We start from the raw sequence: 13038 nt of genomic DNA on the forward strand, positions 1-13038 counted from the left end.
TGAGGTTGAAGAGACATTGTTGCGCCTTCTTCACCACTCTGTCTGTGTGGGTGGATCATTTCAGTATTTCTGTGATGTGTATCCCGAGGAACTTAAAACATTCCACCTTCTCCAATGCTGTCCCTTCGATGTGGATGTGGGGGTGCGGCCAATGCTGTTTCCTGAAGTCCACGATCATCTCCTTTGTTTTGTTGACGTTGAGTGAGAGGTTGACACCACACTCCGAGTGCCCTCACCTCCTCACTGTAGGCTGTCTCGTCGTTGTCGCTGGAGGCTCCAGACTGAAGACCGTCGCTGGAGGCTCCGTACTGAAGACCGTCGCTGGAGGCTCCGGACTGGAGACCGTCGCTGGAGGCTCCGGACTGGGGAACGTCGCTGGAGGCTCCGGACTGGGGACTGTCGCTGCAGGCTCCGGAGTGGGGAGCTCCAGTTTGTGCACTTCACAAAAAAGATGGCATCATGATGCAGGAAAATAATTTAGCTATATTGAAGCAACATCTCAAGACATCAGTCAGGAAGTTAAAGCTGGGTCGCAAATGAGTCTTCCAAATGGACAATGACCCCAAGCATACTTCCAAAGTTGTCAAAATGTCAAAATGGCTTAAGGACAACAAAGTCAAGGTACTGGAGTGACCATCATGAAGCCCTGACCTCAATCCTATAGAAAATGTGTGGGCAGAACTGAAAAAGCGTGTTCGAGCAAGGAGGCCTGCAAACCTGACTCAGTTACACAAGCTCTGTCAGGAGGAATGGGCCAAAATTCACCCAACTTATTGTGGGAAGCTTGTGGAAGGCTACAGGAAACGTTTGACCCAAGGTAACAATTTAAAGGCTATGCTACCAAATACTAATTAAGTGTATGTAAACTTCTGACCCACTGGGAATGTGATGAATGAAATAAAAGATGAAATAAATCATTCTCTCTACTATTATTCTGACATTTCACTTCCTTAAAATAAAGTGGTGATCCTAACTGACCTAAGACAGGGAATTTTTACTAGGATTAAATTTCAGGAATTGTGAAACTGAGTTTAAATGTATTTGGCTAAGGTGTATGTAAACTTCCGACTTCAACTGTATCTCCTTTCTTTTCCCCTGTTAGGCTTAGCGACGTGTTCCACTTTAGAATACTTTGGGAATTGTTATTTTGTTATCTTTGTGTGGTGTCCGTGGACGGAGCAGTTGTCTCAGGGGCACATCTGTGGCTTGTGGGGAGTCTGCAAGCGTGCTGGAGGGTTTTTCCATGCCAGAGGGCTACAGTGCGTAATTACCCACTGCAAATCTGCACAAATACTAGGCTTGAGTTATTGTAGGATTTGGGGAAGCTCCTTGTATTTCTCATCTCATGTGGTTCCCAGTGAGATTGGTGTTTCTCTTATTGTGGTCTGGTGTGCTCAGGGGAAGAGCAAGATTATTTTTAGTTACTTGTGACTATGGGGTCTAATGTAGGCAAGTTCATTTGCGTTCCATCAGAGGAACTGTTCAAATGATGTACTAAAGAACAGCTGCTGAAGATTGCTGAACAGTCCCAGGTTGAAATTAGTGATAAATGATTGAGAGTGGTATACTTGAAGTTAGCGCTGTGGCAGCCTCTGCCGAGGACTCGCCACCTCCCCAGCCGTCTCCCCATTTCATTACTATAGTTTGTTAGCCCTAGTAGTCTTTCTTTTGAACAGCAGAAAGAATTGCTTCTGTTACAGCTCGAGCATGATCGTGTTGAGCATGAAAATGAATTGGAATTTAAACAGGATTTGGAGCGTGCTAAAATCAAGCTCCAACACTTCGAGGTGAATGTCTGGTCAGGTGTAGTACCATACCTATTGTGGTCTACACCGACCATAACCCTCTCACCTTCTTGAGGTCTATGATGTGTCCTAACCAGTGAGATAAGATGGTGTTTGTTTTTACAGGCATTTAATCTCGATGTGCGGCACATCAGGGGCACTGATAATGTCGTTGCTGACGCTCTCTCTCGTGCACCATGTTCCTGAACGCTTCTGGTCCTATTGATGGGTGGACACACATTTTCTCAAACGTGTTGCCCCATAGCGTGTCGTCCACGTGACTGACCACTATTTATTTTGTGTTGTCCTGTTTTCTGTTCCCTGCTGTCCTCGTTTTCTTCTTTCCTCTTAAAGGATGCTTCCTGTGCTCAAAGATCGCCGAGGTCTGGGGAGGACGAGGTCGGCTGGAGCAGTGGGACAGTGTTAACCAGGGCAGTATTTTGTTTGTGTTTGTGTGGTGTTCCAGGGTACTTGGTGGTCCCTGGTTTTATGTGGGGGAGGTGGGCCCTCCCACTCTGTCTACCAAATTCTTTCTTTGCTCTTGTATTCTTTAATAGGATGTCGGTGGGCGGAGCCGGGAAGCGAAATGGGACACACCTGAGCTTGGGTTTGTCCCAGGGATAAATGCACCTTTCCCTGTACATCGTGGAGACTCTCTCCACACAGACACTATTGGTTTTTGTTTGTGGCATTTTGTCTTGTTTGTGTTGGCACCTCTCAACACCCCTCACTATCATCATCTATGCCTGCAACCACTCACTTACACTACTGATTACTGACTACACACACCATTGTTACTTTAGTTAATAAATGTTTTTGTTATTCCTTGATCTCTGCGTTGGCTCCCTTTTTGTTACTGGCTATGAGCTGGTTCGTGACATAAGCAGTAGATACATTACCTTAAACTTTTGCTGTTTTGTTGTGTAGACAACCAAACACAATTCAATATTGTTTTTGAAAGACAATAGCCTAAAGTGAAGGCTCTTGCAAACGTTTGTAACAGTTCAACCTTAAAATGAGTAAAACATCCATAGCAGTTGTTTTGGCGCTGCCAGAGGTGAAACTGCGTTTGCACTGTCAAAGCCAAAGCGGCTCTTGGCATTATACCTAAAGCAGACATTGACTTTGGCTACAGGGAGTCCCATTAATAGAAATCACATGCAATCTTGTTTACAAGTTCACTAGCTGGAATATGAGCAGGGCCAGCTCCAGGCATAAGCGACTTAAGCCGTCATTTGGGGCCCACTGACCCAATTGGGAAAATGTGTATTTTTCTGTGCACCTCATGGCTAAATGTGTAGAACTGCATGAAATGTTTTATAAAATTGCAAATTTTTCTCTATTCCGCATGGCAAAATGTGTAGAACTGCAGAAAATGTTTCTCTCCGCTGTCAAGAAGGGGGCCACTAAACGTTTTGCCCGCTTGATGGGGGGCCCCCCAACCAAATCTCGCTTAGAGCCAACTCTGAATGTGAGATGTAATCTACACCTCGATTAGGATGATAAAAATCTTCATTTCGTTGAATGATTTTTCAATTTGAGCATAATTCTTTCTATATAGTCTACACTTACTCGTTCTGAACTAGTAACAAGAGTGAGTCTTGGCTTTGTGAAAATGACCGAAAGAGCAGCTGCTCACCGATTTGACAGCGCCAAAGCAGTTCCACCTCCAACAATGCCAAAACATCTGCTATGCGGGTGTCTGTTTTTGCCGGTTAACGCTTGATCTGATTGAATATAGGCATTTAACAATTTCATTCAACCAATGCATAACAACTATCTCTGTGATGATATTCAGAGGCTGAGATTTTGCAAGTCAGAAATATTTCTGGAACTTTACTTTAAATGGGAAATCTGTCGCCGTCAATTGAGCTATTCACTTACTGAAAACTGCACAAAAACCATAATGCATTTGGCTATTTTGATAGTCCCAGGTGTTCTGAATAAGATTATAATTGCTCATTTTACAATATTACAACATATTTGGTAGGAAGAATAACATCAAATATGGGTTGGACTAGATTCTTAAAATAATTATCATCCTGAAATTGCATACCCAATATTTGATGTCATTTTAAACTAAGTAGAATTGTAGAAACTAAGCTTTAAAACAGAAATGTCAGGGCCAGATTTCTGGTCCTAGTCCGCCCCTGCTTGCACAATGTACTTTTAATGAAATCTCAACTGAAATTCAGCTCATTTGGTTGTACTATTCATTAGATGAAGCACAATGATAACACATTCCGTTGTACAGATAAACAAAATATCTGTCATTGTTTTCCATTTGAACTTTGTGCTAAATGGTTGAAAGTGCAGTTATAACGCATTTATGTGAAAACCAAATTCCATTGGAATTCCATTGGAATTTGTTTTTGTTTTTGGATGGTTGAAAGCATAGTGATAACACATTGGGAATTCAACAAACTTTTGGCTGTCTTTTGAATGGGTGAATGTAGGTTAAAATCTCATTGAGCAACATCTCAACCAAATATCCCCCAATTGTCCGTGTTGAAAAGACGTGGTGTGCCCAGTGTGATGTCACTGCAACATACATGTTAATAATATGTCAGCTATGGTGACAATTTACCTACAAAGGTTAAATGTTACTTTTTTGTTACATATTCCACCAATGCCACTATAATCCACTTTACCACAAATCATTAACATGTGGACATAAATGATGCAATGCACTTTGGCTTTAACCAAATGCAAATAAACTTTTTCACATACTAAATGTGAGACTCAAATGGTAACTTCTGGAGCATAATAAAGAAAAATCTGCAGGAAATGCTCTGGTTATATGGAAATATACAAACAAGCAGATGCCAAGTTCCCTGCCAAGGTGTTAAGGGAAAAGAACAGTACTTTAATCCCATCTAAGGTTACTTTTCCTGGGTACGATGCCCGGAGAAATGACTCATCCCATGGGGGCAAGAAAGTGGTACTTTTGTCTACAGATTCCTACAATAGATTGAACATGCATAAAGTTGAGTGAAACTTAACAATGGTACCTGAGTCTGTGCATGAAATCAGAAAAACTATGATGGAACAATGGACTTTTGCGTTTAATGAAAAGGACAGGAAATGGTCTTGCAAAATATCAGTGTGTGAGACAAAGACAGGTCTGTTCGGGGAGAAGGTTGTCTGGGTGTCAAGTGAAAGATCATATTGTACCGTGAAGTTTCGTTGCAACTTGTTGTCTTAGTAACATAACAGATTCAGGTAAATAGCCATTCTGTGTGTCATGGCAAAGCTCACCTGTCAAAGTTAAACTGTGTGTGTTGACTGACTGACTGACCTACCTGGGGAGAATAGAAGCAGGTTTGTCTATGCTTTCAACCAGACGCTATTACGAGAGAGGAAATCCATCTGTTTATGGATGTGTGCAATTTTATATGTTTGTGCAGGCAGACACCATATATAGAGTGAGATGGGGGAGGGTGGAGTTGCACGACAATGGTATATTTTCAATATTCACACAAAGTACATATCTATCTATCCTCTTCCATCTCCTTCTGCATGCTAGCATCTGCCCGCAGGGTGTCAAAGTGGGTGGAGGAGCCCTGCCCTGCCCTACATTACGTAATACCTCCATGTATTCCTCCCTTCTCTATTCCTCCCTTCTGCCTCACCACCGTTGTCCTCCTCCCAACCTCCCTCCCACCTTAAGCCCTGTGCAGCATAAAAGGGAACAGTGGCTGGGCCATGCACCACATTCTCTCTCCTCTTCATCCCAGGCAGGCAGACTCCCTCTCAGCAGCCATGTCCTTCTCCAGATCTAGCATGTCCTACAGCAGCAGCGGTGGTGGAGGTGGCACCATGTCCATGAGGTCTGGAGGTGGAGGTGGAATGGGTATGGGCTCCTCCCGCTTCTCCTCGATGGGTGGTGGTGGTGGTGGAGGAGGCCGCGTCACTGCCATGAGGGCTGGTAGTGTGTATGGAGGTGCAGGAGGCTCTGGGGTGCGCATCTCTAGCTCCTCGTTTGGTTCCGGCGGCGGAGGTAGTGGTGGCGGTTATGGTTTCGGAATGGGAGGTGGTGGTGGCGGTGGTGGCGGTTATGGTTTCGGAATGGGAGGGGGTGGTGGTGGCGGCGGTGGAGCCGACCTCCATGTGTCAGCCAACGAGAAGGCCACAATGCAGAACCTGAACGACCGCCTGTCCAACTACTTGGAGAAGGTCCGCAAGCTAGAGGCAGCCAACGCCGAGCTGGAGCTGAAGATCCGTCAGTTCATGGAGAGCAAGACGTCTCCTAGCTCTCGTGACTACTCTGCCTTCTACGCTACTATTGCCGACCTGCAGGACAAGGTACGTGACATGTGTCCTAGATGGCAAAAGCACTAAATAATGACATCTCAGCATGTCAAAACATGGTAATGTCTGCAGAGTGACAATGTTATGCTTCATTAGAGAGTACATGTACATGGTGTACACATGCCATCAGCTTGTTTTTAAAACAATTTACTGAGAGTGATATATGACTGTTAGAAGAGGCTAAATTATATACATTTGTTATAATTGATTCAACCAAGATGTGGCACCAAAGATAGATGCAAAGACAGTACGCATATTTGCAGCTGAAGCATTGAGAATTAAGCAGATCATTGAAATCAATCCTTCCTCTCTGTTAAGAGCCCCCAGGCGATTGCAAACGGTGGAATTTGTTTCTTTGTGTCATGCTTTACAATGATCATAATGACAATAGGTTCCCTGTAATGCTTCTATGGGCTATAATTTACAGTGCAGCTGAAACTCAGATCTCAATGATTACTGTGTGGTATCACAGTTTGTGCCAACTGCGTTAGTATGAAATTCCATGCATGCCCCACCCTGAAATGTTTTGCCATCCTCCACCTCTCAGATCCAGGCTGCCACTTGCTTGAATGGAGGCATCTATCTGAACATCGACAACGCAAAGCTCGCTGCAGACGACTTCAGAACCAAGTAAGCATATCCAACACCATCCACAGATACAGAACACTGTTGGTGCATTCCATATACCAAATGGAGTAACCCAAATCTGTAAAAACCCTCATACTGCTTATTACAGAATTTTGTGTTGAAACTACAAAAAAGGAAATCAAACGACACCATAAACACACCCTCCCAACAGACATACCAGAAGCCTGGCGTTACTTTCTGTTATTTTCCCAAAACCTAATGGAATACGAGAATCTATAACCCCCTGCTATTCCCACAGAGGAACACATTCCGGCAGTTCTATGACCTAAGCAATCTCTATCTCTCAGGTATGAGAACGAGCTGGCCATGCGTCAGTCGGTGGAGGCGGACATTGCCGGGTTGAAGAGGATGCTGGACGAGATGACCATGGCCAAATCTGACCTGGAGATGCAGATCGAGGGGCTGAAGGAGGAGCTCATCTATCTCAAGAAGAACCATGAGGAGGTGGGTGTGGGCTGATGGAACATATCCATACAGTCCCTTAAAGTATTACATCTATTGACCATGTCAAGCTGCTATGGGTCTTCACTAGAACACCCCTGCTGGCTTTCAAGCACATCTGTATCAAGTAATGGTGTTCAAATGTATAATGAAGACAGGGGGCAGCTCAAGTTGTTACCATCAGCAGAGGTTAGTCACTCACCACTATATGTTTCTCCACAGGAGCTGCTGGCCATGAGGGCGCAGATGACTGGACAGATCAACGTGGAGGTGGACGCAGCACCACAGGAGGACCTGTCCAGAGTCATGGCTGAGATCCGTGAGCAGTACGAGTCCGTTAGTGCCAAGAACCAGCGCGACCTGGAGGCCTGGTTCCAGACCAAGGTAGAACCTCTAGAACCTCTAAACTATGTTCATGGTGTAGATGTTCCTTTACTTCTAGTTGGTAACGTTGGTAACATTGTCACATTCTATCTTGAGCTGGTTTGTTCCTGTGATGATTGACCATTGTTTTACAGACAGAGACGTTGAACAAGGAGGTGGCATCCAGCACAGAGGTTCTCCAGACCTCCAAGTCAGAGATCTCAGAGATCCGTCGCACACTGCAGGGCCTGGAAATCGAACTGCAGTCACAGCTCAGCATGGTGAGCCGTAATTACAAACATCTGACCAATGACCAAAGTTTAGGGGACCTTACTTACACAACTTTCTACAACTTTTTTCAATAATCAACAATTGACTCTCATCATTCTCTACCATCCCTCAAGTATCTCACTTTCACCTGGACTCTAACACTATCCCTCAAGTTTTTATAGCCAGGCACCACTCCATTACTATAGCTAACCTCTACCTGCCTTCACATTCAATCACTAGAGCTAACTTTTTCAGTATGACTGTAAACATTCCAAATTCCAAACCTACTCCCACAGTTTTTGACCCATCATCTCTATCCCTCCCGGCCAATAGAAAGGCTCCCTGGAGAACACGCTGGCGGAGACGGAGGGCCGTTACTCCATGCAGCTGGGACGCCTCCAGAACCAAGTGACCAGTCTGGAAGAGCAGCTAGTGTCTCTCCGCAGCGACATGGAACGCCAGGGCCAGGAGTACAAGATGCTGCTGGACATCAAGACACGCCTGGAGATGGAGATCGCTGAGTACAGGAGGCTGCTGGACGGAGAGGCTAGCGGGTAAGGCAGGATGGGAAGTGGGGTGACAAGGGTCCTTGAAACAAGTGAAAATGAATTCATGTTTCCTTCAACATTTGACTTTATTAAAAAATGTTCTTTTGAAGTTGACCTTAATATGAGACATTGTTACTTTTGACATGAATCTACTGGTATTTGACCTTTAATAGATACTTATTATGATCATAGATCATAGATGCTAACTATGCTAACCATGGGTTTCCCTTCCTAACAGCCTCGGCCTCAGCTCCTCGAAATCTGTCCACAGCTCCTCCAGCTCCCACATCAGCTCCTCCAGCGCTGGCCCCGGCTCCTCCACCAAAGGCAAGGTGGTGATCATCACAGAGGAAATAGTGGATGGCAAGGTTGTTTCCTCAAGTGGAACCAAACACACCACATAAGGTCCCCCACACACAGTGAGCACTGCAGCAAGCGACAGGTTAACCCCATAGAAATGACTAGAATGGGTATAGGAAAGGAGAGGCCAGCACATGGAATATTACTGCTCCCCAGTGCTTTATTCATGCAACCTAAAATCAACGTTTCAACGTATACAAAGTTCTCATCAGATGAAAAATTCCTGTCTTCGTTATCTGTGTAATTTGTTTAGACAAGCTCTGGTTAACTCTAGTTTAAGATGTGCATACCATCCTCCTGTTCTTTCTAGAATGGCTAAATCCCCTCAGACACCCATCATGGATCATTGACTTGAATGGGGATTTATTTTCTGGTAATTCTATTTCTATGGTTAACACCTCCAGAACAACACATTCTACTACATCTGGGTGGAACACCAACAACAGACCCCATTGTGAATGTAATAAAGATGCTCTGACTTGCTGACACCATCATTCTGTCTTCTGTGTCTTTCAACTTGATTTATCTGATCTGGCGTGCTCCCATACATCTGACTATCATATAGGTTGTTATCATTTGCACATGAGGCCAATTCTATGGTCTTGAGAAAGCATATGTGTCATTATGATCTTGAATAGTGTAATTTATGACATTCACTTGTACTGAGTTTAGTACTTGGCAATAAATGTATGAACGCTGATAGTCGATATTTGAATTCAATTTTTCAACAAAATTCTATAATTCAATCTCTATTAATCAAACTAAAAAAAAATGAAGCATTAGATTCAGAGTCATGTACTGTATGGAGGGTGTTTGTGGAGTCCACTGTAGAGCATGTTTTGGTTGAAAGATGTAAAATTGAAAACAAGTAATTTGAAATGAGAACACAAAATGTATCTGCTATGACATCCATACTCAGACATTCTTATAGTCTGTCTATGATAAAGCATGAATATTCTGAAACAAGTAAAACCACACAGTCCGTTCTCATTCAACCACATAGTCTTTATTGATGGTTTTCTTGACAAATTATTACTAGACTGTCACGACGAAGTTGGTCCCTCTCCTTCTTCGGGCGGCGTTCGGCGGTCGACGTCACCGGCTTTCTAGCCACCACATATCCATGTTTCATTTTCGTTTTGTTTTGTCTTGATCATACACACCTGGTTTCCATTCCATTAATTGTGTTCCTTATTCAACCCTCTGATTTCCCTCTCTGTTTTGTGCGTTATTGTTTGTCATGTGGGTTCTCGTTGTTCGTGCTTTGGATTATTGTATTTGTTCCTTGTTGGAATCTTACCTATTTTGGAGTAAATTTGGGATTATTACTCAGTAATAAGTGTAAGTGTCCTGCGCCTGACTCTGCATTTTTTTCATTTTACCAACGTCCTCACAGAATAACGCACCAGGTTGTAAGTGCTCCTGAGGTCCAATTTTGTGAAGAAGCGTGCCCCGTGCAATGACTCTGTCATACTGGCTATGAGAGGTAGTAGGTAACTGTATTTTATGGTGATCTGATTCAAACCTCGATAGTCAATACACGGGCGCAAACCTCCATCCTTCTTCTTCACAAAAAAGAACCTCGAGGAGAGAGGTGAAATGGAAGGCCGAATGTATCCCTGTCCCAGAGATTCGGTGATATATGTTTCCATAGCCACCGTCTCCTCCTGTGACAGAGGATACACGTGACTCCTGGGAAGTGCATCATCTACCAGAAGATTTATCGCACAATCCCCCGGTCGATGGGGTGGTAATTGAGTCGCCTTCTTTTTACAGAAGGCGAGTGCCAAATCGGCATATTCGGGAGGAATGTGCATGGTGGATACCTTGTTTGGACTCTCTGTAACGGCTATCGTCATATTCCTCCTCCTCGGATGAGGAGGAGCATGGATCGGACCAACATGCAGCGAGGTATGTAGACATAATGATTTATTAAATGAAGAAGAAACACAAAGAACACTTGAATAAACTACAAAACAACAAACAACGTTAAACAGACCTGAACTTGTGAACATAAAAAACAATGAACGCACGAACAGGAAGGAAAGAACGAACGAACGAGACGAGACAGTACCGTGTGGTGTAACAAACACAGACACAGCAACAATCACCCACAAACAAACAGTGAGAACAGCCTACCTTAATATGGTTCTCAATCAGAGGAAACGTAAAACACCTATCCCTGATTGAGAACCATATCAGGCCAATAGACAAATAACCTAAACATAGAAACACATAACATAGAATGCACACCCCAACTCACGCCCTGACCAACTAAACACATACAAAAACAAGGAAAACAGGTCAGGAACGTGACAGAACCCCCCCCTCAAGGTGCAAACTCCGGGCTCACCACCTAAAGTCTAGGGGAGGGTCTGGGTGGGCATCTGTCCATGGTGGCGGCTCCGGACGTGGTCCCCACCCCACCATAGTCAAACCCCGCTTCCGTAGCCTCCTCCAAATGGCCACCCTCCAAATTAACCCCACTGGATTTAGGGGCAGCACCGGACTAAGGAGCAACACCGGAATGAGGGGCAACACCGGACTGAGGGGCGGATCCTGGCTGGCTGGCTCTGGCGGATCCTGGCTGGCTGGCTCTGGGCGGATCCTGGCTGGCTGGCTCTGGCGGATCCTGGCTGGCTGGCTCTGGCGGATCCTGGCTGGCTGGCTCTGGCGGATCCTGGCTGGCTGGCTTTGGCGGATCCTGGCTGGCTGGCTCTGGCGGATCCTGACTGGCTGGCTCTGGCGGATCCTGGCTAGCTGGCTCTGGCGGATCCTTGCTGGCTGGCTGGCTCTGGCGGATCCTGGCTGGCTGGCTTTGGCGGATCCTGGCTGGCTGGCTCTGGCGGATCCTGACTGGCTGGCTCTGGCGGATCCTGGCTGGCTGGCTCTGGCGGATCCTGGCTGGCTGGCTCTGGCGGATCCTGGCTGGCTGGCTCTGGCGGATCCTGGCTGGCTGGCTTTGGCGGATCCTGGCTGGCTGGCTCTGGCGGATCCTGACTGGCTGGCTCTGGCGGATCCTGGCTGGCTGGCTCTGGCTGCTTATGGCTGGCTGGCTCTGGCGGATCCGGCTGCTCATGGCTGGCTGGCGGCTCTGGCTGCTCATGGCTGGCTGGCGGCTCTGGCTGCTCATGGCTGGCTGGCGGCTGTGGCTGCTCATGGCTGGCTGGCGGCTCTGGCTGCTCATGGCTGGCTGGCGGCTCTGGCTGCTCATGGCTGGCTGGCGGCTCTGGCTGCTCATGTCTGGCGGAATGCTCTGGCTGCTCCTGTCTGGCGGAAGGCTCTGGCTGCTCCTGTCTGGCGGAAGGCTCTGGCTGCTCCTGTCTGGCGGAAGGCTCTGGCTGCTCCTGTCTGGCGGAAGGCTCTGGCTGCTCCTGTCTGGCGGAAGGCTCTGGCTGCTCCTGTCTGGCGGAAGGATCTGGCTGCTCCTGTCTGGCGGACGGCTCTAGCGCAGGGGTCGGGAACCTTTTTGACTAAGAGAGCCATGAAAGCAAAAAATTTGGACATTTATTTCAGTGAGAGCCATATAATATATTTTAAAAGTGAATTCAACTAAATGTCAGTATAATAAGCCTCTGAATTTGTCGAAGTGCCGGTTTACATTCGACCGTTTCATCGATGTAATTTTGTCATTGCAAATTAGACACACCGCAGAACCTGCTCTCTCCACAAAGGCGAATTCTTCGGTCCATTCGTCCTGAAATGTACGATACTCGTCATCTTTTTTTATTTTCGCCATCTTCTTCGTCGAAGGGTTAGCTTTGAGCTAATGACCAATCAGACTGATTCAAAAGGAGGCGTTTACCTGTTTTACCTAGCAACGGCCAACGTAGGCCAGTATCATTTAATTAAAATACTGGACAATTGCTCCTGCAGCCCTGAACAGGACATGAGCAGTGAAAAATCGATGGATGGATTAAAACAAGTGAGAATAGGCCTCCCGGATGACGCAGTGGTCTAGAGCACTGCATCGCAGTGCTAGCTGCGCCACCAGAGTCTCTGGGTTCGCGCCCAGGCTCTGTCGCAGCCGGCCGCGACCGGGAGGTCCATGGGGCGACGCACAATTGGCTTAGCGTCGTCCGGGTTAGGGAGGGTTTGGCCGGTAGGGATATCCTTGTCTCATCGCGCTCCAGCGACTCCTGTGGCGGGCCGGGCACAGTGCGCGCTAACCGAGGGGGGCGGGTGCACGGTGTTTCCTCCGACACATTGGTGCGGCTGGCTTCCGGGTTGGAGGCGCGCTGTGTTAAGAAGGAGTGCGGCTTGGTTGGGTTGTGCTTCGGAGGACGCATGGCTTTCGACCTTCGTCTCTCCCG

The 13038-nt window shown here is 46.4% G+C and overlaps 1 protein-coding gene across 1 annotated transcript; it reads left to right on the forward strand.

The window, feature by feature from the left end:
• The first annotated feature begins 5477 nt into the window (after positions 1 to 5477).
• Positions 5478 to 9219, forward strand: LOC129839148 (keratin, type I cytoskeletal 13-like). The gene is made up of 7 exons (XM_055906430.1): positions 5478 to 6089; positions 6643 to 6725; positions 7031 to 7187; positions 7407 to 7568; positions 7703 to 7828; positions 8151 to 8371; positions 8604 to 9219. Exons 1-7 carry the CDS (start codon positions 5490 to 5492, stop codon positions 8767 to 8769), a joined length of 1515 nt encoding a protein of 504 aa, XP_055762405.1. The 5' UTR covers positions 5478 to 5489; the 3' UTR covers positions 8770 to 9219.
• Positions 9220 to 13038: the final 3819 nt, after the last annotated feature.

Source organism: Salvelinus fontinalis, chromosome 40 (assembly GCF_029448725.1).
Source record: "Salvelinus fontinalis isolate EN_2023a chromosome 40, ASM2944872v1, whole genome shotgun sequence".
NCBI classification, from domain to species: Eukaryota; Metazoa; Chordata; class Actinopteri; order Salmoniformes; family Salmonidae; genus Salvelinus; species Salvelinus fontinalis.